Source organism: Pristiophorus japonicus, chromosome 9, assembly GCF_044704955.1.
Source record: "Pristiophorus japonicus isolate sPriJap1 chromosome 9, sPriJap1.hap1, whole genome shotgun sequence".
Taxonomy (NCBI): Eukaryota; Metazoa; Chordata; class Chondrichthyes; family Pristiophoridae; genus Pristiophorus; species Pristiophorus japonicus.
This window is the reverse complement of record NC_091985.1, coordinates 107,610,330-107,637,496: the sequence shown is the minus strand read 5'-3', so window position 1 is coordinate 107,637,496 and position 27,167 is coordinate 107,610,330. Positions and strand designations below refer to the sequence as shown.

The window sequence follows — 27,167 nt, the reverse complement described above, 5'->3', positions numbered from 1 at the left end:
ATTAATATATATCAATAAGAGCAGTGGTCCTCATACCGGCCTCTGGGAGACACTACTGTATACTTACCTCCAGCCTGAAAAAGAACCGTTCACCACTACTCTCTGCTTTCTGTCCCTTAGCTAATTTTGTATTCACACCATCATTTCCCCTTTAATCCCATTCAATTTTGCAAACAAGTCTATTATGTCGTACAACTGTGACGTCCGAAATCCGGGATCGAGGCAGTTCCGGATTTCGGAACGTCTTTGCCTGGGTCGAAGAAGGTAGGTAGTGGAGGTTGTCGGGCCGCCGGAGTTGGGGGTGGGGGTCGGTCGGGTTGTCGTGGGGTTGGGGGCAGGGGTCGGGCGGGGGAGATCAGGGGTCCGGGCTGCATTGGGGTCGGGCGAGCCGGGGCCAGGGGAGGTCGGGCGGGCCAAGTCCGGGGGAGGTCGGGCCGCAGTGGGGTAAGGCCAGGCCAGGCGAGGTCAGGCGGCTGGAGGTCGGACCGCCGAGGTGGGGGAGTCCAGATTTCGGAACATTTTCTGATTTCTGGACGACCCCGCCACTGATCGACCCAAAGTCTGGATTCTGGACATCGCACGTGTACCTTATCGAATGCTTTTTGAAAGTCCATATACACAACATCATCGGCATACCTTTATCAAACCTCTCCATTTCTTCATTCATGAAAGATTGTTAGTTTTTAAATGCTAAAAGGATATAGTGAGTATTAGTAGATCATCTTCAGGTGGTTATTTTTTCTGTATCCTCATAGTCTTTGGGAGAAGAGTGTGAAATGGTTGAAGAATGTTCAGGCCGATTAACAGTTTGAGAGGCTCGTGAAAGCTTCTTCCACGACCGTAATCATCTTACCAGCCAGTAGGTATAAGTTAGTCTTATACAGCCTTTATGAACTCCCACAACCCTTATGATGAGGGGGAGGGTATCCACCAGACGCAAGTATCCTGCTGGATATCAACTCAGCGAGTGAAGACCAGGGCTCTGTCTGGAGCAGGGTTCAAATCCTTCACCTTCTGACTCAGAGGTGGAAATGCTACCACTAAGCCAAAGGTTACCACCATCTGCACATTTGCTTGCAGGCTAAATGCTTGAAGGCTGCACACTAGCCTATGGCTTAATGATTTCTTGGCTGGTGGGGTGGAGCTGATATGGGCAAGAGTTTGGGCTGTGTGCCTTGTGGAGTTGCATGCAGGGGAGATGGGTTTAGGGTCAAGCCATAGAATGGGGCAAACAAACGAGCCGATGCTAGATTGTTGTTGACGTTGGTGGGGTGTAGTGTTAGGGGAGGTAAGTTGAGTCTAGGTAGGTTGCCACTACCTCACCACAGCCATAGAATCTGCAGCCAGGAAAGCTAGAAACCAGGACTTGGAGGCACTGCTGGGAGGAGGATTTGAGTATGAGCTTGTGCAACAGGGAGCTGGGTCACGAAGCAAAGTAGGGATATGCCTCTAACCTGGAAATAATAGAGACTTTGGCATGGCATTCCCATTGATGAGGTCAGGGATGAAGGATCATATAGTCACCATAAACCAGTAAAATTGCTAGAACATGAGATGTACTTGAAAGCTCAGTTTTAATATAAGTAGATGTTGATTTTGAGAGTGTCAACTTTGAGTTTATAGTCTTCAATGTTTAGCCATCCGTAATTGTTATTTAATAAAAGCACAAAGCATATTCTGAGGAAGAAAGTTATTCCTGTTTGCTTTTTGCATCTGGTTAGATGTGTATACATGTTCCTGTATACATGGCATGTGTTTTTGGAGATGGGAAAATAAAAGCTTACTATTTGTATTGTTGTGAAAGGCGATCATGGATGGTTTCAATGGCCCAGATCTTGCTGGAGCGGGGCAATGCAGCTTGCCCTGTTAGACTTCTTCCCTCGCCCGTCAAAATTATTTGACCGTGGAAGTTTCTGGAAGTGCAAGCTAATAACGGGGCATCTGGGACCTTGGTGAATGACTGGACCTACAGTGTATCTCCTTAACCAATGCAATTTAAGGATTGAGAAAGAAACAGGAATAACGGAGATGGAAGGTAAATTAGATGCAGAAAGTGAAATAGAGAGGGAAAGAAAGATTGCTTTGAGAGAGAGAAAAAAGAGACACAAGAAAAGTAAGAAAAATAATTATATTTAAATGTTTAAAAGATCTTTTAAGAAGAATTTACTACATGCAGGAATGAGACTCAACAGTTTATATTCTTTTTCTGGGCCAGAGAGGTTGAATGACATTGCATTAATAATTGTCACATTGTTAAAAGGCTACTTATGCTGTTAAGTGCGAGCCCTAAATGTCTGCTATGAATTTAATTTGCATTTAATGTGCAAATCCAGTAAGTTTTTAAAAAAAATAACGGGGAGGTTGAGGGTGAGCTGCTCTTATGGAAAGACTAACGGCGGAGCCAGAAAAATCATCCAGCAACTTGTGCCGATTTGAAATTTAGAGTATTTCTTCCTCATCACAAGTTGCTGTACAATTATGCAGGAATAAAGGCGAGTGCCATTAAACTTGCTGTTAATTTGTCAGCAAATTCTGGGCCAATAAATTTAACCTTCAGAGTGTCACTAAATGAGCCATTGCATCTGCATAACTTTTTTTTTATAGAAACATAGAAAATGGGTGCAGGAGTAAGCCCTTCGAGCCTGCACCGCCATTCAATGAGTTCATGGCTGAACATGCAACTTCAATACCCCATTCCTGCTTTCTCGCCATACCCCTTGATCCCCCTTGTAGTAAGGACTACATCTAACTCCTGTTTATGTTTTACAACGCAAAGGTGCTAGCTAAAGATGCCCTTAACCAGATCAGAGTAGTTTTAAATTCCCTTGTGTGTGTTTGTGTGTTGTTGGGGTGACATCTAATGTTAAACAGCGCAGGTGCAGAAGTTACAGATCAGACTGAGTGAAACTGTAAAAGTGAAGTCCATTCATACTTTAGTTTATCAATTGCATTGAACTGTTGAAGTTTTAACAGTTTGGAATTAAATAAGGATATTATTTTGATTAACATTAAAAATTTCCTTTCAGATAAAATAGTTCGGCAAGCTGGGAATTTGAGGAACTCGTGTGTCTGTGAAGTGGGCCCAGGGCCAGGCGGCATCACTCGATCAATTCTCAATGCTGGAATTGCAAAACTGCTTGTGGTGGAAAAGGATACCAGATTTATTCCTGGCTTACAGGTAGCACTCTGCTTAGTAATGACTCCCAATCAAATAAACTAATATAAGGAAGCAGTGTTATATGGTGGTTTGCCTTGTGACACACAAAAGCAACTGCTGCAAAAATATATATGATGTGCCAGTGGGTAAAACTGTCAGTACAAACGTTTTCTAAGTTTTTTTTTAAGTCTATCTGGTTTGTTTTAAATAATTTACCTAAAGTTTACTCAGTTTATACAGTTACACCACACTCCAGTTGAGTGGCACTCTCTGATGTCTAGGAGCAAGTTGGTAAAATAAGAAACACAACAGTGCTAGCCACCTAAAATCAGTATCTGAAAGTAATCACTGTCTTGAGGCAATTATTGGGACTCTTGACCAAAACAGACCTGCCACAAAAGATCTAAGCAGTATCCACATTCTTCCAATATTTATGCAGAACCTTTCTATCTCCAACTGGGTAGAAGACCTTCTGTATGTTTTATGTATACATGTGTCGAGTACTTCAGATTAGAATTGTTTCCTTCTCTCTCTCTCCTAGGGTAATCTTTTTATATAGTATAAATTCTGAAGTCATAATACTGGCTGCTGTATTAGTAACAGCAATTACATTGGACAATGTGGATAAAATACTTTTTTATAATACAATGATCACTTTGTGTACATATAGTTGCTGGCCGAAGCAGCACCTGGGAAAATGTGCATTGTTCATGGAGACATTCTGACCTATAAAATGGAAAGGGCTTTTCCAAAGCAATTTCAAAATGAGTGGGAAGATGGTAAGTTTTGTATGATAATACGTTATCAGACATTAGTTAATGAGATTTTTTTAAATCCTAACTATATTGCATGATGAAAAAATAAATCTAGGATTAATTCTGAATGCTAGCTGGGCCCAGTTTATATAATTGATGCATCACTGTAGCCAAAATCTATTGAATTATTCATTTTTTCTTAAGACTAGTCATCGATCTGGTGTTTAAGTAATTTTACATATAGTACCAGTGCCAGAATTCAAAGGCACTTCTGGCGTTTTTGCATCATCTGCCAAGGAGCCATAGAATATGGAAATAAAATGACCTTTTTAAAGAATACATCTCCTCTGTTGATGTATATTAAGTGACATTCTGTGCTAGATGTTACAGAAATGCATTGTTTTCTAATTGTTAGATGCCAGTGAATGGTTCAGCTTCATAAAAAAGTGGTTGCTGTATATATAAAATATATTTAATATATAGTAACTAATGAACAGAACTAACAGAAGAAAAAAATTACTAAGCCAATTTGCTGCTGGAACTGGTAAAGGGTTTATGGGGAGTGGCAGGGAAGTAGAGCTGAGCCCATGATCAGATCAGCCATGATCTTATTGAATGGCTTGAGGGGCCAAATGGCCTACTCCTGCCTCTATTTTCTTATATTCTTAATTGCAAACTATAGCAGAAGGAAAACACTTCACAATTACCCTGGCCATTATTGAATCTGAGTCCTACTGACGTTTGACCCTCCAATTAACCAACCAATATCAAATATCCGTTCACTGCTACGCTGCGTAATAGGGTTCATTGTTACAGTGGATCACAAAAGAGCAAAATGCACAACTGTTTGCATTTATCTGTTAATCATATCCATTCTTTATTTGAAGGTGGGAGGGGAAAAAGGGGAAATTGGAAATAGAGATGGTATTTGAGATTATATGGGAGGATCATTATACATGTAAGAACTATAGCTTCTTGCCTATTTATGGCTTTGTCGTTCATGAGATTCCTCTGGTTAATCTATTGTCCCATAGGCACACATCAGTTGGAGCCATGATGGTGAGCAGGTGAACTGCTCCTAGGCAGACTGCAATGCTGCTGTTGATGTAGCCTTTAGAAAGAAAGATGAAATTGCATTTATATAGCGCTTTTCACAACCTCAGGACATCTCAAAGTGCTTTACAGACAATGAAGTACTTTTGAAGTGCAGTCACTGTTGCAATATAAGGAAACAAGGCACATAAAGCACAAAAGGAGGCTCTTGAAAGAGCAATTAGTTCCACTACAAACCCCCGTTCTTTCTCCATAGCCTTGCAAATTGTTCCTTTTTAAGTAGAGATCCAATTCCGTTTTGATATTTATTGTTGAATCTGCTTCCAACACCCTTTCAGGCAGTGCATTCCGACCTTCCTGCCAGTGGAAACACATTTTTTTACATTTATTCATTCCTGGGATGTGGGTGCCGCAGGCAAGGCCAGCATTTATTGCCCATCCCTAATTCCCTTGAGAAGGTGGTAGTGAGCCACCGCCTTGAACAGCTGAAGTCCGTGAAGTGAAGGTACTCCCACAGTGCTGTTGGGAAGGCAGTGCCAGGATTTTGACCCAGCGACGATGAAGGAATGGCAATATATTTCCAAGTCAGGATGGTGTGTGACTTGGAGGGGAACTGGAGGTGTTGGTGTGTTTCCATGTGCCTGCTGCTCTTGTCCTTCTAGGTGGTAGAGGTCGTGGGTTTTGGAGTTGCTGCAGTGCATCTTGTAGATGGTACACACTGCAGCCACGGCACGCCGGAAATGGAGGGAGTGAATGTTTAAGGTGGTTGATGGGCTGCCAATCAAACAGGCTGCTTTGTCCTGGATGATGTTGAGCTGCTTGTGTTGATGGAGCTGCACTCATCCAGGCAAGTGGAGAGTATTCTATCACATTCCTGACTTGTGCCTTGTAGATAATGAAAAGGCTTTGAGGAGTCAGCAGGTGAGTAAGACGCTCCAGAGTACCCAGCCTCTGGCCTGCTCTTGTTGCCACTGTATTTATGTGGCTGGACCAGCAATGGTAATTCCATTGAATGTTAAGGGAAAATGGCTACACTCTCTCTTGTTGAAGATGGTCATGCCTGGCACTCGTGTGGTGTGAAAGTTACTTGCCACTTGTCAGCCCAACCCTGAATGTCGTCCAGGTCTTGCTGCATGCGGGCATGGACTGCTTCATTATCTCACGAGTTGCGAGTGGAACCGAACATTGTGTAATCATCAGCAAACATCCCCACTTCTAACCTTTATGATGGAGGGAAGGTCATTTTGAGGCAAGTAATTTCCAAAGCGATAGCAAACCACAAGGGAAATTGCCACTGGGTCACTCTCAGGCTACTGCAATGTCAGCTTTGGTGCAGTGAGCACTTTCATCTCTGAGTTGTGGGCTCAAGTCACACTCCAGAGACCTGAGCACATAATCCAGACTGATGCCTCAATGCAGTACCGAAGGAGTGCTGGTCTGTTGGATGAGATGTTAAACCAAATGTATATAAAAGATCCCACAGCACTATTTCGAAGAAGAGCTCTCCCCGGTGTCTTGGCTAGTATTTATCCCTCAACCAACATCACTAAAACTTTGGACTTTGAAAAGCATTTGATATATAGTAGCCTGAGAGCGACCCAGTGGTAATTTCCCTTGTGGTTTGCTATCGCTTTGGAAATTACTAGCCTCACAGCAGGGAGGCTGGGATTGCTAATTCAGTGAGTGATTCAGGTATGAAACCTTGCCTTCTTGAAGTAGCTCGATGATGGAAATGAGGATTTAAATTGAGTTTTGGTGCCATCTTGTGGCCAAGCGAAACAGTTGAAGCTTTGAAAATTAATGAAAAAATTCAATCAAACCATGTAAAGTGACAAAGAGCTGTAGTGGGCTATTTAAAATTGTCAGTGGATTAACATTTCTGGGATTATAGTAATGCAGATAAAATTAAAGTGGTATAGACTTCTAATATAAATAGGCAATACATCTGATTTCAGCATTTTACATTGTATTACATTATTACGAAAGTCCTAACTCGCACCAAGTCACGATCATCCCTGTGCTTTCTGACCTACATCGGCTCCCAGTTAAACAGCGCCTCGATTTCAAAATTCTCATCCTTGATTATAAATCACTCCGTGGCCTTACCCCTCCCTTATCATGTTTTTCAGCGTCGCAAACCCAAAAGATGTCTGCACTTTTCAAATTCTGTCCTCTTGAACATCCCTCATTATAACTGCTCAACCATTGGTGGCCCTACCTTCAGCTGTTTGGGCCCTAAGCTCTGGAACTCCCTCCCTAAACCTCTCCGCCTCGCTACCTCCTCCTTTAAGATGCTCCTTAAAACCTACCTCTTTAACCAAGCTTTTAATCATCTGCCTTAATTTCTTCTTTTGTGGCTCAGTGTCAAATTGATCTATTTTGTCTTGTAATACTGCTGTGAAGCACCTTGGGACCTTTTATTACGTTAAAGGCACTATATAAATAAAAGTTGTTCTGTTTCATAATTATGCTGATTTATAGTAGTTGCAGATATATAGTACCTTTCACAACCTCAGGACGTCCCAACGTGCTTTATAACCAATTAAGTACTTTAAGTGTAGTCGTTGTTGTAATGTAGGAATCATGCTATTCTAATTATGACGTGCACATGGAATATTTTTCAGAATTTTTGTGTAATAAAATTTTACATACAGATTTTGCAGTAGTAATGACTGTGAAACTGTCAACGTTCACTGTCATTACTCCTCAGAAAGTGACAGCAACTTTGGAGTCCGTGCATGTGCAGATAAACATGGAAATCCAGAAGATGCTGCCAGTCATTCCCTGCTCCTCCATAGGTTGCAATGTGGAACTTCCTGGTGCTGGCAATCAAATCGAATTACAGCTCCTGACGAAAACTTCCCCTTTTACACTGGAATATTGCTGTTAAAAAAACCCTGAAGAAATTGAGCCTTGTTGAAAGAGGTATAACTTGATTTTTAACGGGGCACTGACTGCTGAACAACCCTGAAAAACTAATTTTATAATTGTGATGTCAAATTTTTCCATTATGACAAAAAATTAAGTGGTTTTTAATCATTTTTTAAGTTTGCGGAGAATATTTCAGCTTCTACCTTAATCCTGTGTATATGTCCAATCTTTATTTTGCTCTATAAAATGATTAACTAAGTGAGGGAAAATTAGAACATTTTACTTCCTGGTTTGCTGCCTGTGAGAATTCTTCAGTGTGATTGGCTGCTTAGCCAGCTTGATGACATCACTGTTGCTGGACATTGGAGATTCCTTTGACTTGGCGCCAGAATAAAGTTCACGTTCTGAGAGGTGAAATTCATGTCAGAGATCGCTAGATCTTTGTGGGCAGCTTTCTTCGAAGTCAATGGTGACCACTGTCGCTTCGCCACTGACCGCAAATTCCGGGCCATTAACATGTTGTGCAGAGGTTTTCTGTGGTACAAATTCTGCAATTTTATCTGTTCAAAATTTATTATAAGGCTCTAGGGAGCATTTTGTTAATAGTATTCTTAGGAAAAAAGCTAATTATTTATGGATGTCAAATAAAGACAGTAGTGATGTGCATGCATCAGATGAGTGCACTTAGACTGTCTTTACTTAAATGCATAATTTACTTATGACATATTTACTGAGGCGTACGAAAGCATCCGGATGTTTATGCTAAACATCCGTAAGACAAAGGTCCTCCACCAGCCTGTCCTCACCGCACAGCACTGCCCTCCAGTCATCAAGATCCACGGCATGGCCCTGGACACCGTGGACCATTTCCCATATCTCGGGAACCTCCTATCAACAAGAGCAGGCATTGATGACGAGATCCAACACCGCCTCCAGTGCAGCCTTCGGCCGCCTGAGGAAGAGAGTGTATGAAGGCCAGGCCCTCAAAACTGCCACCAAGCTCATGGTCTAAAGGGCTGTAGTAATACCTGTCTTCCTGTATGACTCAGAGACATGGACCATGTACAGCAGGCACCAAGTTGCTGGAAAAATATCACCAACGATGTCTCCGCAAGATCCTACAAATCCCCTAGAAGGTTAGGCGCACCAACATCAGTGTCCTCGTCCAGGCTAACATCCCCAACATTGAAACACTGACCACACTCGATCAGTTCTGCTGGGCAGGCCACATAGTTCGCATGCCAGACACGAGACTCCCAAATCAAGTGCTCTACTCGGAGCTCCTTTGCGGCAAACGAGCCAAAGGTGGGGAGTGGAAACGCTATAAGGACACCCTCAAAGCCTCCCTGATAAATTGCGACATTCCCACTGACACCTGGGAGTCCCTGGCCCAAGACCGCCCTAAGTGGAGGAAGTACATCCGAGAGGGCGCTGAGCACTTCGAGTCTCAACGCCGGGAACCTGCAGAAATCAAGCGCAGGCAGCGGAAAGAGCGTGCGGCAAACCTGTCCCACCCACCCCTTCCCTCAATGACTATCTGTCCCACCTGTGACAGAGTCTGTGGCTTTCGTATTGGACTGTTCAGCCACCAAAGAGCTCACTTCAGGAGTGGAAGCAAGCCTTCCTCGATTCCGAGGGACTGCCTATGCTGATGATGATGATGAATGGAGTCCATTTGTACCGTTGAAGGGTGGCCAGTTTCAGATGCCAGTTATAAAATTGGAGAAAATAATTACAAACGGAGAGCAGAAAAGCCTGGCGTGAAAAACCTATTCTCAAAATGCACTGCAGTGTTTTTAAAAAAATACCAAAAATATTCAACTTGTTAGATAGGAGGGGTAGTTTGAAAGAAGTGTACAATGTTTTATATTTTACTATTTTGTGTTCTGAGAGGGCATAATGTCCCCATCTCTTTCTTCCCTTCCCTCTTTCCCCCCCCCTTCCCTCTTTCCCCCGCCCCCCCCCTTCCCTCTTCTCCCCCCCCCTTCCCTCTTTTCCCCCCCTTCCCTCTTTTCCCCCCCCTTCCCTCTTTTTCCCCCCCCTTCCCAACCTCCCACTCCTTTGTTCCCACATCTGTTATATTTGTTTGGGAAGATGGGGCTATTCAATTCAGTTCACTTTCCAAGAAGTACACATGAGCAATCCAGAAAAATAACAGTGATCCTATCCTGACCAGTTTTCTTTCTCCTAGAAACACTTCAGAGATGAGCAAACTTATCCCCGAGGAAGAGGATGTCATTTAACACTAAGATTTTCCTTTGCGTTTCCTAATGAATGGTCAAATATTTCAGTGAGATTAAGGATATTTGTGTAGATGGCACAGCACATTAGTAGATGAATGTTCAGAGCGGCAGCATGTGAAGAAGTCAAGAGAAGTTGCATATTCACCTACCTGTTAAGACAAAGCTATTAATCTGTTGTTGGGAGTTTGCTGGATGCTCTCTCTTTCAGGTTTCGCTGTCGTCCAACTAAGAATCCACTGACGTGGCCAGTGGGTCCATCAACAAGTAGCTCTTATTGTGAGAGCGGGGACTACCCAGCCCTACTGCTACTGATTGCAGAATCTCAGTTACTTCTTCAAAATAGAAACAATCAGCAATTAAGACTGGGGAGGAGGCCAATCTACAAACCTGCATGAAGAGCTACTTACTGGCTGGGATAGATCTAAAATTAGGGTTTTTCATCAGGTTTGCAGTAGTTAGTTAAAATGGTTATATCTCAGTAGGAAGAATAAAGTTTTAAAAATTATTAATGGACTGTACATTACATTGATTTCCACATCTGACTGATCCTTTTTAAATATGGTGCATGATAATCTGCAACCTAGCCCTATTCAATCACTTACCATATATATGTTTTTTAAATGTTATGAACAGGCCCACCAAATGTGCACATCATTGGCAACCTTCCTTTTAGTGTTTCAACACCTCTCATTATCAAATGGTTGGAGAATATTGCAAATCGGAACGGACCTTTTGTCTTCGGGAGAACACAGATGACACTGACATTTCAAAAGGAGGTTGCAGAGGTAAGTGTTGGTATTTCTGACTTTTTCCTGTGCTTAGCATTGTCTTATTTCCAGAACGATCATTCTGATAACCTACCTGTGTCTTTTTTGAATGTATCTGATCATTAGACTTGATATTTCAAAAAGCAGAATGTTATTTTCAACATGAAGTACCTTCCACAGCAGGGGATCCAGCCATTTTCAAGTTAGAAAGATTTGCATTTATATAGCACCTTTCACTACCACTGGACGTCTCAAAGCGCTTTACAGCCAATTAAGTACTTTTGGAGTGTAGTCACTGTTGTAATGTGGGAAAGTTATAAGAATTTCTATACTGCATGTTTTATGAGCTTGTAGCAAGGCTAAGGCATTAAGATTTTAAAAGTGAAAGCTCTGCTGGCTGTATTCCGAGATTTCTTTGATCCTTGTTTGCTGTGTATATGAATTGTTGTGGGACTCCGTGTTAGTGTGGAACAGTAATTATATAATGGCATTTCCTCGAATACCCAAATGTAAATTCCAATAGGTTTGGACTTGAGCCTGACTCGATAAATAACCTGTTCAAATAGCTGTCCTATTTCCAATCCACCTAGGTGAGAAAAATAATTAATGTTGATTACCAGGCATTGAAGAAGAGATGAAACCATTATCTGTAATGGGTGAACCATCAGAGCAAGCAAAACACATTTTATACTTTATTATACTTGAGGAAGCTGCCTGACAGTTATATGCGAGTGATAGTCCAAGGCCGGAATTCTGCAGGGGGTCAGCATGTGCGATTGGTGGCAGGCAGTTCGGGTGGGAAAGTTTTTTTTTAAACCAGCCAGCCGCCACGCGCCAGGTCTGTCAGCGCAGAGCAGACCTGACAGTCAGCAGTAAGCGACCTAATTAATCTCTAACACCTCGTTGACAAATTAACAGGCTATTTTAAACTTATCTTTTCTCTTTAACTTCATGGCCACAGGAACCACGCTGTTTGGGGACCATGGCTGTCAACCTGAGGCGGGAGTTCAGTAGCCATTACTCCAGCTGATTACTTGACCGCTTCAAATGTACAGTAAAAGCTCCCACCTGACAGATCTTCGCTTTCCTCAGCCACAAGCTGTTTCTCAGTCCATTTCCATCACAGATTCTGCAGGCTTTCCACTCTCCATCCAGTATCCTCTCATTGGAAGATTTGCATTTATATAGTGCCTTTCATGGCAACAGGATGCCTTAAAGCACTTTACAGCCAATTAAGTACTTGAGTGTAGACATAGAAAATAGGTGCAGGAGTAGGCCATTCGGCCCTTCTAGCCTGCACCGCCATTCAATGAGTTCATGGCTGAACATGCAACTTCAGTACCCCATTCCTGCTTTCTCACCATACCCCTTGATTCCCCTAGTAGTAAGGACTTCATCTAACTCCTTTTTGAATATATTTAGTGAATTGGCCTCAACAACTTTCTGTGGTAGAGAATTCCACAGGTTCACCACTCTCTGGGTGAAGAAATTCCTCCTCATCTCGGTCCTAAATGGCTTCCCCCTTATCCTTAGACTGTGTCCCCTGGTTCTGGACTTCCCCAACATTGGGAACATTCTTCCTGCATCTAACCTGTCTAACCCCGTCGCTGTTGTGGGAAACGTGGCAACTAATTTGCGCACAAGCAAGCTCCCACAAACAGCAATGTGATAATGACCAGATAATCTCTTTTTTTTTGTTATGTTGATTTGAGGGATAAATATTGGCCAGGACACCAGGGATAATGCCCCTGCTCCTCTTCGAAATTGTGCCATGGGATCTTGTACATCCACCTGAGAGAGCAGACGGCGCCTCGCTTTAATGTCTCATCCGAAAGACGGCACCTCCGATGGTGCCGTGCTCCCTCAGTATTGCACTAGAGTGTCAGCCTAGATTTTTTGGGGAAGGGAAGAGGTGTGCGTGCTGTGACGCCCTCAATCATCATCATCTTAAGCAGTCTCCTGGAGTCGAGGATGACGTGCTTCCACACTAAAATGAGTTCTGAGGTGACTGATGAGACCAATGCAGGATCTCATGTCACAGGTGGGGCAGACGGTGGCTGGAGGTGGATGGGATGCTTGATTTGTCGTATGATCCTTCCGCGTACTCCCAGCAAAGAGACTCTCGAAGTATTCTGTGCCTTCTCGACTGCTTCTCCTCCACTTTGAGTGGTCTTGGGCCAAGGATTCCCAAGAGTCTGTGGGGATGTTGCATTTTTTTCAAGGAGGCTTTTTCTCAGCCCTCTTGGGACTCGCCTGCCGTGACATAGCTCAGAGTAGAGCGCTTGTTTCGGGAGTCTAGCATCAGGCATGCGGACAATGTGGCCCACCCACCGGTGCTGGTCGAGCGTGGTCAATGCCTCCATGGGGATGTTGGCCTGAGAGAACACTGACGTTGGTGCGCCTATCCTGCCAATGAATTTGCAGGATTTTTGCAGAGACAGTGTTGGTGGTACTTCTCTAGTGCTTTGAGGTGCCTGCTATATATGGTCCATGTCTCTGAAGCATATAGGAGGGCGGGTATTTCTACCCCAAGCGTCCGAAGGCTGCACTGGCACACTGAAGGCGGTGTTGGACATCGTCATTGATATCTGCCCTTGCTGATAGTAGGCTCCCAAGATATGAGAAGCGGTCCACATTGTCCAAAGTCTCATTGTGGATCTTGATAACCGGGGAGGGAGCAGTACTGTGTGGCGGGGGTTGGTTAGTAGAGGAGCTTTGTCTTACTGATGTTTAATGTGAGGCCCAGACTCTCGCACAGTGAAGGTGTCAACGATGGTTTGGAGTTCGGATTCTGAGCACAAACGCAAGCGTCATCTGCAGATTGTAATTCAGTGACAGAGGTTGGAGTAACCTTGGATCTGGACTGGAGGTGTTCGGAGGTTGAACAATTTCCCACTTGTCCTGTAGATTAGCTCCACTCCAGTGAGGAGCTTGTTGAGAGCGAGATGAAGCATTGCAGCGAGGAAGATTGAGGAGCGCTGGTGTGATGACACCGCCTTGCTTGACCCCGGTCTGCACTTGTATTGGGTCTGTGGTGGATCCATTGGTTAGAATCATGGCTTGCATGTCATCGTGAAGCAGGCCGAGGATGGTAATGAATTTTTGAGGACAGCCGGATTTGAGAAGGGCGCTCCATAATCCGTCGCGGTTTGCAAAGTTGTAGGTCTTTTGTGAGGTCAAGAAAGCCATGTACAGAAGTTGATACTGCTCCCTACATTTTTCTTGGATTTGTCGCGCGGTGTCCATTGTGCCTCTTAGTGGGCAGGCTTAACAAGCCCCATCAACAGAATCATTCCAGACAGCCGAATGGAGCCAGCAGCGGGGTCAAGACCCGCCACCAACATGGTGAGCAAACTCCCGGCCCAAGTTTCTTGTTGAGTTCAAACAAGTATACAGATTACTGTATCAAGGAAGAACTCTGAGTATAATGACTTGTTTATGTATTGGCTTCTTTATACATTTCTTTTAATGAACACAAGAAAAAATGATTAATTTGCATTTATATAGCTCCTTTCCCAAAGCACTTCACTGCTGTAATGTAGAGAGGAGTTACAATATACGCAGAGCAAGATCCCAAAATCAGCAATAAAATAAATGACCAGATCTGTTTGAGACATTTCGGGATAATGTTGGACAGGACACCTGGAGAGCTCCACTGCTCTTCTTCGAATAGTGGCATGAAATCCTTTCCATCTACCTGAGAGATCAGACAGGACCTTGTTTCAATGTCTCATCTGAAAGACAGTACTGCTGACAATGTAGCACTCCCTTAGTATTTAGCCTAGATTATGTGCTCAAATCTCTGGAATAGGGCTGAAGCCTGATTGAGAGGCTTGTGGTAGTGACATGAGTAATTTTAGCCTGAGTGGCATAGTGTGTTGGTGTAAGATCTCTAAATCTCTGGCATTAAGTTGACAGCAAGACTAATTCTTTTAAAACAATTTGGAATAGTTTATTAAACACACACATACACATCTATCAGCAGTCGTCAGCTATCCTACGGATCAACTTAGTTACAACAGATACAATGAGGTTACAATAAAAACTGTGTACTTTACTTCCCTCTGGCAAAGCACACGACCTGCTTCTTGGTCTGTAGAGGAAGGTCCTGCTTTGCCATGTGCTTAAGAAAAGAGAGAGAGCAAACTGTGGCTTGAGTTTTTATACCTCTCAATGCCATTGTTTCTCCGGAAGCCTCAGGATTGCACCTTGGTTCCAGGGCAGTTCCTTATTGGCTCTCCTCACACACATGTCTGTCTGGAGGACTGGTGCCACCCCTTGACTAGGTTAATGGCTTTCCAATTAACAATATACAATCAACATGCTGGAAGTCTGAGCTATCATTTTGAATCTTTCAAAACTGTCTTTCTGTATAATCTCAACACTTATACATACAGAATCAATTTTATCATTACTGAACACTTTTATTTTTTCAGTCTATCGGAGAGATCAGGAAAGACGAGCTATTTCTGATGCCGACTCCATGCACCTCTATGGTATAAGGGTTCATTGTTCGCCATGCACACTATGCTCTTCACTTCACGCACAAAGTCAGGTTTCAGTCCACAGGAAGCTGACATTTGTGATGAGCCTGAGTAAAGAGCATTGGGAAGTAGCTTGAATTAAGAACATAAGAAATAGGAGCAGCAGTAGACCATTTGGCCCCTCGAGCCTGCTCCGCCATGGCTGATCTGATCTTGGGCTCAGCTCTACTTCCCTGCCTACTCCCCATGACCCTTCACTCCCTTTCGCTCAAAAATCTGTCTATCTCCGCCTTAAATATATTCAGTGACCCAGCTTCCACAGCTCTCTGGGGCAGAGAATTCCACAGATTTACGACCCTCAGAGAAGAAATTTTCCAAGACCAAAAAAGATTCAAGAATGGCCAACTCTCGTTTGTGAGCCAGGTGCAAATCAACACGGGCGAGAATCAACTGTATGGGCAGCAGTTAAAACATTTAAAAAGCCACAGCAGTTGGAGGTATACAGCAGCTTCAACTTTGGTTTGTGCTGAATTAGAAAATATTCTGAATTCAGTTATATCATTAAATGTTGAAATTGATTTTTTACTGCATACTTTTAAACCTGCTTTAATCAGGCACATAATCAGTTGATATGTCTATAAAGTTCTGGATGCTTTGTTGCCTCCCGGGTGCTAGGGCAAGGGACATTTAGAAAAGATTAAAGAAGGGGAGGAACATGGACAGCTGCTGGTCAACCTGCATGTCAACAGTATACAAAACGAACGGCCTGAAGTCCAGCAAAATGGGTTTAGGAGATTAGGAAGGTGGTTTATCATGCTGATGGCACATCTTTATCTGAAAATTGTAAGATATAAATTCTCCTGGTTGAGCAGGAGGTAGACAATTACACTTGTATCAAACAAACAGTCAGGGAGACTACAAAATGCTGCGGTGCAGAGGGATCTGGGGGTACTTGTGCATGAAACACAAAAAGTTAGTATGCAGGTACAGCAAGTAATTAGGAAGGCAAATGAGAATGTTGGCCTTCATTGCAAGTAGGGAAGCCTTGCTACAACGGTACAGGGTATTGGTGAGACCAGCTGCTGTCCATGTCCCTCCCCTTCCGTAATCTTTTCCAAAAGTCCCTTGCCCTAGCACCCGGGAGGCATATTTTCCAATTCAGCACAAACCAAAGATGAAGCTGCTGTAAACAGTGGGCATGACCTCCAACTGGGTACAGTTTTGGTCTCCTTATTTAAGGAGGGTTATACTTGCATTGGAGGCAGTTCAGAGAAGGTTCACTAAATTGATTCCTGAGATGAAGGGGTTGTCTTATGAAGAAAGGTTGGGCCTATACTCATTGGAGTTTAGAAGAATGAGAGATGATATTGAAACTTATAAGATTATGAGGGAGCTTGACAGGGTAAATGCAGAGAGGATGTTTCCCCTCGTGGGGGAATCTAGAATTGGGAGCATAGGTTCAGAATAAGGGGTCACCCATTTAAAACCGATGAAGAGGAATTTCTTCTGAGGGTCATCAATCTTTGGAATTCTCTACCCTAGAGAGCTGAGGAGGCTGGAGCATTGAATATATTGAAGGTGGAGATACAGATTTTGAACTATGAGGAGAGTCAATAGTTTTGGGGATAGGGCAGGAAAGTAGAGTTGAGGCCAAGATCAGATCAGCCATGATATTGAATGGCGGAGCAGGCTCGAGGCACCAAATGGCCTACTCTTATTTCTTGTGTATATACTATTTGCCTTAGTGATTTATTTGAGCTTTTGGAAGAAAGGAATAACTGCAGCCAGCATCTGGTATTAGTTAACTGAAAGCTGTGTGACTAAGGGAAATGATTCAGTGAATATTGTGTGTTTTCATAAACTCACTATCTGTTTATGTAAACAGACTGTACAAAACAACAGTTATTTTTAAATATATGCACATCAGATTTTGAAATTACATGTTTCTTTTACAGCGTCTCACAGCAAGTACTGGCAGTAGGCAAAGAAGCAGATTGTCTGTAATGGCTCAGTACTTGTGTAATGTAAAGAGCTGCTTTACTATTCCAGGCAGAGCTTGTGTTCCAAAACCGAAGGTAAGATATTTTTGACTAAAGTTTCCAATAAAGAGTCCGAGGTGGGATTCAGAAGTGCACATCTTGTTTTGTTGAAATAGATAAATATGGCAATTGTTTTTTTATTATTATTCATTCACGGGATGTGGGTGTCGCTGGCAAGGCCACCATTAATTGCCCTTGTGACTACTTCTAAAGCAGAATTATGGGTGATTATATTTTAAAGTATCTTTATAATCAGGTGTGGATTTAATAGAACCTTACAGCACAGAAAGGGGCCATTCGGCCGGTCATGCCTGTGCCAGCTCTTTGAAAGCGTTGTCCATTTAGCCCCAACCCCAGCTTTTTCCCATAACCCTGCAAATTATTTCACTTCAAATACATGTCCAATTGCCTTTTGAATGCTATTATGGAATCTGATTCCACCACCCTTTTGGATAGTGCATTCCAGATCATAAGAACATAAGAAATAGAAACAGGTGTAGGCCATACGGCCCCTCGAGCCTGCTCCGCCATTCAATAAGATCATGGCTGATCTGATCATGGACTCAGCTCCACTTCCCTGCCCGTTCCGTATAACCCCTTATCGTTTAAGAAACTGTCTATTTCTGTCTTAAATTTATTCAATGTCCCGGCTTCCACAGCTCTCTGAGGCAGTGAATTCCACAAATCCACAACCCTCTTAAAAAAATTTCTCCTCATCTCAGTTTTAAATGGGCAGCCCCTTATTCTAAGATCATGCCCTCTCGTTCTAGTCTCCCCCATCAGTGGAAACATTCTCTCTGCATCCACCCTGACAAGCCCCCTCATAATCTCATATGTTTCGATAAGATCACACCTCATTCATCTGAATTCCAATGAGTAGAGGCCCAACCTACTCAACCTTTCCTCATAAGTCAACCCCCTCATCCCCGGAATCAACCGTGTGAACCTTCTCTGAACTGCCTCCAAAGCAAGTATATCCTTTCGTAAATGTGGAAACCAAAACTACACGCAGTATTTCAGGTGTGACCTCACCAAAACCTTATATTAGCTGTAGCAAGACTTCCCTGCTTTTATACTCCATCCCCTTTGCAATAAAGGCCAAGATACCATTGGCCTTCCTGATCAGTTGCTGTACCTGCATACTATCCTTTTGTGTTTCATGCACAAGTACCCCCAGGTCCTGCTGTACTGCAGCACTTTGCAATCTTTCTCCATTTAAATAATAACTTGCTCTTTGCCAAAGTGCATGACCTCACACTTTCCAACATTATACTCACAACCCTCTGAAATAATTTCCCCAATAGTTCTTTTAAAAATTACTTTAAATCTTTCTATACTGATTCACTTGCCCAAAGAAACAGTTTCGCTCTACTTGCTCTATCAAAACACCTCATAATTTTGTACATCTCTATTAGGTCTCCCCTTAACCAATCTCTCCGCATGGTGTATTTGGACTTTCAAGAGGCTTTTGAGAAGGTCCCACACAAGAGATTGGTGTGCAAAATTAAAGCACATGGTATTGGGGGTAATGTATTGACGTGGATAGAGAACTGGTTGGCAGACAGGAAGGAGAGAGTCAGGATAAACGGGTCCTTTTCAGAATGGCAGGCAGTGACTAGTGGGGTGCTGCAGGGTTCAGTGCTGGGATCCCAGCTATTTACAATATACATCAATGATTTAGATGAAGGAATTGAGTGTAATATTTACAAGTTTGCAGATGACACTAAGCTGGGCGGCGATGTGAGCTGCGAGGAGGATGCTGCAGGGTGACTTGGACAGGTGAGGTGAGTGGGCAAATGCATGGCAGATGCAGTATAATGTGGATAAATGTGGAGAAACTTCTTCAGAGAGTTGTTAACCTGTGGAATTCTCTGCCGCAGAGAGTTGTTGATGCCAGTTCATTGGATATATTCAAGAGGGAGTTAGATATGGCTCTTATGACTAAAGGGATCAAGAGGTATGGAGAGAAAGCAGGGAAGGTGTACTGAGGTGATGATCAGCCATGATCTTATTGAATGTTGGTGCAGGCTCGAAGGGCCTACTCCTGCACCTATTTTCTATGCTTCTATAACTGAAGTCCCTCATCCTTGATATCATCCTGGTAAACCTCCGTACCCTCACCAAGGCCTTAGCATCCTTCCTAAAATGTGGTGCCAGAATTGTACGCAATACTCCAGTTGAGGCCTAACCAGTGATTTGTAAAGGTTTAGTGAGACTGACTTGTTTTTGCATTCAATGCCCCTATTTACAAAGCCAAGCATTCCATATGTTTCTTAACTGCCTTATCAACTTGCCCTGCCACCTTCAAGGATGAGTGAATATGCACTGATTCTCCACAATTTAATCATGCAACATTCCTCATCAGTTAAGGAAAATTAAGCGTGTTCCCACCGATGGAGGAAAGCCTAGAGGGTGAGTCATGTGCCTCTTGGTAGCTCATTCCAGGGCAGAATTTGAAAAAATCATGGGAGCAAGGTGCTTTCTTCTTTGCTTAAGGAAGGGGGTCTTAAAGGGGAATGAAATGATTTCAAAAATAGCAAAATATATGGTAGCAAATTTAAGGTGTAGGGGAGGGGAGTGTGGGCATAGAAATACAGTATATTTGCAAGAAAATTATGAAATACTTTCCAAATTACTTTTATTGTATTAAAAAAAAAATCAGACTTCTACACTGCAGTCTGAGCACAATGGCCCCAAGTTTCCACATGATTTGCTCCTGATTTTTAGGAGCAACTGGTGTAGAATGGAGTATCTTAGAAATCGGAATTCTCGTCATTTAGTTTGCTCCAGTTCTAGTCAGTTAGAACAGTTTCACTTTGGAACAGAATTTTTTTTTCAAAAAGGGGGCGTGTCCAGCCACTTACGCCTGTTTTCAAAGTTTCGGCAGTGAAAACTTAATCCAAACTAACTTAGAATGGAGTAAGTGAAGATTTTTGAACACTCGAAAAAACCTTGTCTACACTTTAGAAAATCAGGCTTAGGTTACAAATCAGGCGTCGGGAATGGTGGGGGGGGGTGTTTAAAGGGAAGTTTACAAACATTAAACACTTCAGTTTTACAAATAAAGAGCCATCATCAATAATAAATGATAAATACATCAATCAAAAAAAATTAAGAAGAAATAATTTTTTTTTTTTTAAATCAATAAATAAAACATTTTCTACTTACCGACTGCAGCACCGGGAGCCCTCCAACAGCGTGCTAGGATGCCCCCCTCAGTGTGTCTCTGTCAGTGTGTCTATCTCTCTGTTTGTCTGTGTGTCTCTCATTCTCTGTCGGTGTTTCTGACAGCGTGGGGGGGAGCAGAAGGAGAAGGGGGAGAAAGGAGATTGGGGGGGGGGGGGGAAGGAGATTGGGGGGGGGAAGGAGAAGGGGGAAGGGAGGCTGAACGGGCCGGGCCCGAGACTTCGGGCAGGGCCCATCCCCAGCACCAGATTTACAGGTAGGTGGCGTTGGGTTGGGTCGGGGGGGGTGGTGGGAGGGAGGTCGGTTCAGTTCGGGTCGGGGGGAGGGAGGGAGAGGGGGGTCAGGGGGAGGGAGGGAGAGGGAGGTCGGGTCCGGTCCGGAGACGGGAAGCGGGAGTCGAGTTGGGTCGTGAGGAAGCAGGAGCTGGCCGTGGGAGGAGCCTTATTCACGCAGCGCGCATGTGCAGAGGTCCCGGCACTGTTTTTAGCGCAGGGACCTGGCTCCGGCCCCTACAGCTCCTGCTGCGCTGTGCCGAGGGCCAGAGGACCTGCAGGGACGCTGGAGAATCTGGAGGGTTTTTTTTAGGTGCACTTTGTGGCGCGAAAAACGGGCGTCCAGGTCGGGACTGCGCCGTTCTAGGCACGGCTCGAAACTTGGGCCCATAGTTCCTCTGATTGATCAAGTTGAAGTGTTTTCCAATTTTCTCCTCAGGCCAACTAAGTTTGTTTTTTAGATGGAGTAATTGTTTGGTGTGTTCAATTTATTTCTTTATTATATTGGCTTCATGGTAATACTGTACATTTTTTGGAATGTTTATAGCATTGAACTTTTATGTGGTATCATATGTGTCTTCCTATATCCTACTGTGATTGGTAAAGTAGATGTGCTTTTTTCCCTTCCTGCCTTTCCTGATGCTGCTCACTGGTGCTGGGATATGGTATCATGGTGCATCTAGTACCTCGCCCATGCAACTATTGCTCATTTATGAGTTAAGTCTATTCTACGATCTTCTGTTTACTCTCGTGCTGCTGCACCAGAATAACTTGTTAGCAAAATATGTAATGAAACTCACTTGTTGCTTCTTGTACTGAAGACCAAATGGGTCTGTTCAGCAATCCATGCTTACCAGTCTTCTGGTTCTCCCCTAGTGTGCCACAGTATGCTCGAAGAAGGAGCAGGAAGGGGACCAAGAACCTTCTGCTTCAAACCCTGCCAACACTTCAACAGTTTTGCTGTTAATGTCCCTCTCCCTTTTATGCTCCTTGGAAGCATTGAGGAATGAGCAGTATGATGTACGGATAATGAGTGACCAGTGTAGATCAGCCGTACTTGCCCTGCTTGAGTAAAAATAGATGTGAAGTAGCTACTCGAGGGGGCTGATTCCCCAATGTCATACTTGGAGAGTGGGGCTTGGCTGGAGCCCGACAGAATTAGGTCAGTATGTCCAAGAACACTGGATGCTCAGCTTCCAACTCTGCAGGAGAAGTTTGTCAACTTCTGGAGGCTGGCTGTGTATGTGTGCTGGCCTCATTTACATTCACCCAAATTATTTAAATTAATGGTAATGAGTGCCAATGACTAATTCTCTGCAGCTCCTCATTCCCTATGACATTTAAATCCATAGCAATACTCCACTGCTTTAAGATAAGTTACATAATTTGTACTCTGTTACTTTTGAATTGTCAAACTGAACTTGGTGCATTATAGCTATTGCATTTATATTTTGTACAATCTTTCAGTACATGTTTTCAGCAACAGCATTTTTGCTGCCAACCACAGATTTAAGCACAGAATGGGTGTTCTGTTAGATCTGCCAATGGCTGTTCTGGATTTGAAGGAGGGAGGTACACTTGTGATTCTCAGAGTACAGCCTGAGTTACTATAGTTTCTCCTAGGAAATAATCTTTTCCTATTCACTCTATAAAAATCCTTCCCGATATTAAAATCCTTTATAAATACTCTTAGCCGTCTCTGCTTCAGTGGAAATAGTCTCAATATCTCAAGTCTCTCCCTATGTTACAAATTTTGCATCAGTCTTGGATGATCGCGCAGGTTCAGCGGTGCTGGTTACTTACGTAGGCAGTCCCCACTGCCCAATATCTAATCATACGATGCAATGTGGGGTATAGCAATAGTACCTGCTTGTGATCTCAACTGGATATTGTATCTTTTGCACATACCAATCATATCTTACAGTAGGTGGTTTATAACACCCGCGTTAGAGGTGGTCAGATACAAATTGTTAAGCTGTTTTATTTTACAGGTGGCAAATGAATGTACAGAGTAACAGTTATCAATTCTCACTAATCTAACTAACTTCAGATCTTTCCTTATGAACAGGAAAAATAGTTGCTAGAAGGAATCATTAGCAATATTCTGTATGACTACCCTGGACAAAGGGTTAATAGACTTTCAACCTGGTTTCTGGAAAAGGTCATGTCTCTCCAACCTGGTTGAAATGAGGATTTTACTGGGTTGGTGAATGTAGGTTGCACAATTGATATCATATACTTGGATTTTCAAAAAGCTTTTGACAAGATGCTACACAGTTGGCTACTTTATAAGATAGCGGGCTCAATTTTCCCCGCTTTTTTTGGCCTAAGTTTTTTTTTAAAGTTTCCCCGATCAATTTGCACCAGCGTAACTCAGTTATGATTTTTTTAGGTAAGTTTTTTTTCAGCCAAAGGAGGCGTAACCTGCCACCCGTGCCAATTTTGGCCAGCTGAGAGTTACCCCAGTTCTGCTTAGGCCAGCGTATGTGGCCTCTGCAGAAAAACCTTCCGAAGAGTTAAAGAAATCGGCGCAGGTAAGTGCAGCAGATGCCCAGACAGCAGCAGCAGGAAAGGTAAGGGGAGGGGAGAGGGGATGAAGGGGAAGCCTTTCGGGTGTAGTTAAGTGCAGGACCAGGCGGGAGGAGGCCATTCGGCCTGGGATAGAGGAGGGGGAGCAGACCGGGAGGCTAGTTGGCTTGGACTAGGGGCAGAGGAGCGGACTGGCAAGCTCTTCGGCTTGGGATAGGGGGCAAGAGAGCGCATTGGCAAACCCTTCGGCTTGGGCTAGGGGGCAGGAAAGTGGACCAGGAGGCCACTCTGCCTGGGCTAGGAGCGAGGGAACGGACCAGGAAGCCACTCGGCCGGGGCGGGGGAGCGTAGCGGGAGACCACTCGGCTAGGGGCAGGGAGCAGACTGGGAGACCACTCGGCCTGGGCTAGGGATGGGGAGCGGGACCGGCTTTAATAATTGGAGGTAAGTTGATGCAATGTATTTAATGTGTTTTTAAATTGATGAACTGTATTTTAATGTGTTGGGAGCTGGCTGTATGTTTCATTTGCAGCCTCAGCTCACATTGTGTCCCTGTTACCATGGGAGCTGATCTTTTTGGCGCAGATCAAGGCTCCACCCCCAAAACTAAAGGACAGGTTAGGCCACGCCAAAATGAAGAAATCCAACGGGGAAACTTAGAAAAACATTTTTGGTGTACTTGGGCCCCAAAAAAACGGGCGTAACTCTTCAAGTACGCCAAAAAAAAGCTTTGGGGAAAATTGAGCCCATTGTCCTGTGAAATTGGAGGGACAATCCTGGGATGGATAAAAGTTAGTTGAATTCTTATCAGCAGAGGGTTATTAATGACAGTGGTTCTGAATGGAAACTGGTTACTTATGGAGTCCCACAGGCTTGATGTTAAGACTATTGCTTTTCACTATATTAATGATCTGGCTGAAAATGTTGGGGGAACTGTCTGCTAATTTGCATATTATAACCTTGGATGAGAAAAAAAATGACAATTAGATCTAGATGGGCTCGTTCAATATAGAAAAGTGCAGAATGCACATGGGTAGAACGCATATTTCCGTGCAAAGTTCCAAACTAAAGTCTGTTGAGTGTGAAAGTGACCTAGGTGTTATAATGCACAAGTCTCGCGCTCAGTAAAGGCTAATAGATTAGTGGAATGTATTGTTAGGATGATCCAATATAAAACGAGCACCATGATGTCCTTTTATATAAGACCATATTTGGCCTCAGAACAATGCCCAGTTTTTGTCCCCTCATATGGTGGGGGTTGTTGAGACCCTGGAAAAGATTCAGATGATGGCCACTAGAATGTTCCCTAGTTTAAAAGCCCTTAGTTATCACAATAAGAAAGACTTACATTTATATAGAGCCTTTCACAACACCGGACATCTCAAAGCGCTTTACAGCCAATGAAGTACTTTGAGTGTAGTCATTGTTGTAATAGGAAACATGGCAGCCAATTTGCACACAGCAAGCTCCCACAAACAGCAATGTGATAATGAAAGACGGCACTACCCACAGTGCAGCACTGCGAGCCTAGATTTTTCTGCTTAAGTCCCTCGATTGGGACTTTCACCTCAGAGTCAGAAGGTTGTGGGTTCGAGTGCTACCAGTAAGACACAGCTGACAATAGGCTTACAGATTGTAGTCTTTGAAAAGTGTAGACTTGATTGACGTATTTAAAATAATGAAGGGACTAGATTGATAAATGCTGTATTCTACAGGTTAGGGAGAACACAGGTATAAGAAATGTAAGCAAAGAACTAGGTTAGATGGCGAGATTCTTCTTTTCGCAGTTGGTAATTGATCACTGGAACAAGTTTCCAGTCTGTGCATGGATTGTGAATTCACTGCAAACCGGTAGAGTTTCTGAGAGGGGGCTAATATCACTCTACCAAAGGTGAATGGGATGCTGGGTGACCTTGGTCTCCTGGAATTAATTTTGATCGCTTTCAGAGTCCAGAGTAATCCTCCCATAAACCAGCTGAGGGTTTTAAAAAAAATTGTTTTGCCTCTATGTGCATGGTGGGTGGGAGTTATGATGTTTAATTGCAATGTGACTGCATGGGATAGGTTTGCGGGACCAGCTAATTGCTTGCTCTGTCATTTTTCTGTTTGTATTCCATGCTTCTTTCTGAAGACAGAAATATTTTACTATTGTTGAGAGTTTGGTGGTCCACTGGGTATTTCTTATTCAATGCCCACACACTCAAACATTGGTAATTTTAAAGTAACTTTTTGCAGCTGATGTGTTTGAGCAAACCTCATTTAAACCAATTGTATTGCTTTACACCCTTTTAAAACCTGTTTTATTAAATAAATCCACAGAAATGAAGAGTAAGACTGCATTAATGAGCCCAAGTTTTTGCCCCCTGTAAAAACGGCGCATCTCCGTGAGGTGTGCCGACTTTCTAGAATAAAAAGGGCGTCGAAAACTTACTTTGTGATTCTCTGAGCTCCTCAGGACATCTTCGGCCTCGGCGTAATGCAGCACAGTGAGGGGGGGCGGAGCAAGGTCCCAGTGCTGAAAACAGGGCCGGGGCCTCTGCACATGCGCAGTAGCTCCTCGCAGCCCGAATCTCTGTGACGCTGCGTGGGAGGGGTCCGAAGCACGCCGCCCCTAGCCCTGGCCGAATGGGTTCCCCAGGCATTGAAGATGTGCTTAAATAGTTATCGTGACTCGGGCTTCCTAGAAATACACACACCGATTATCGCTGGGATGATCCGATTAACTGGGAGCCCAGAAAGCAACGTCTGCCTGAGATGTCTGGGAGGGAAATCATTGGTTTCATTGACAGACTGACTGACAAATCACCCGATGGGAAGTAAGTTGGAGGGAGAGCCCACTCACTTGCTGTGGTCGGGAGTTACACAAGCCCATGTTCGGAGTCAGTCTGTGCTCCATTCAGAAGGTGGGTGCGTCGGCCACGGATGCTTTAACAGTGACCAAAGATCAGTAACAGGGCAGAAAACTCGCACACAACTCCTGTTGACAGACCCAGCTTGCCCCATTTAACAAGACTATGTTCTGGCTGTGAGAAAACACTCCAGGTAAGTGGCTGATACGGACTTGTGACTGAAAAGCTCAGATGTTGTGACCCGCCTGATATTGATGACTCTAAGCTGGACTGGGATCCACGTCTTTGAACATTCTCTGATAACCACATATTTCGGCAAAGTAAGGAGATGACACTTCAAGACCGACCTGCGCATCCGCGGGGAGCATGCCTAGACTGGGAGGAAAAACACCCTGCTTTTATTCTGGACTGGTTGGAATTCTAAAAGTGGAATCTTGCAATCTGGAAGCACCAAATTAATAAAGACCTAAATTAATAGGCATCTAGGTACAAAATACGCCAATTCTGGTGCGTGCTCCAGTCGGCAAGGTAGGACTTCTAATTTTTATTACATCATTTTTAAATAACAAATGAACATTAAGTCTTGATGGTTTCTATGCATCTTTATGGTTAGAAGTGAAGTGTTTAATGCTTTGTAAAATCCCCTAACTTCCTCCCCAACCCCCCCCCCCCCCCCCCCCCATCTCTTGCTACCTGCGCCTAATTTATAAAGTGCAGGCAAGGTTTTTCTGAGCGTACAAAAATTGACACTTACTCCGTTCTAAGTTAGTTTGGAGTTACTTTTCGCTGCCTAAACTTACAAAACAGGCGTAAGTGGTTGGTAATGCCCCCTTTTGGAAAAAAAACTGTACTAAAACAAAACTATTCTAATTAACTAGAACTGGAACAAACTAAATGCCGATTGCTCAAGATACTCCATACTAAACTAGTTGCTCCAAAAAAAAGGAGCAACTCGAGCTGAA

At 43.6% G+C, this 27,167-nt stretch overlaps 1 protein-coding gene across 3 annotated transcripts in view; it reads left to right on the top strand.

Annotated features, from left to right (window-relative positions):
• Positions 1-27,167, top strand: part of tfb1m (transcription factor B1, mitochondrial) — a 54,078-nt gene that overhangs the window by 19,727 nt on the left and 7,184 nt on the right. For all 3 annotated transcript variants that reach the window (XM_070889675.1, XM_070889674.1, XM_070889676.1), the window contains 4 exons: positions 3,027-3,178; positions 3,828-3,936; positions 10,713-10,864; positions 17,286-17,405. In XM_070889675.1, coding sequence (XP_070745776.1) covers positions 3,027-3,178; positions 3,828-3,936; positions 10,713-10,864; positions 17,286-17,405 — 533 coding nt within the window. The remainder of the gene's footprint in view (positions 1-3,026; positions 3,179-3,827; positions 3,937-10,712; positions 10,865-17,285; positions 17,406-27,167) is intronic.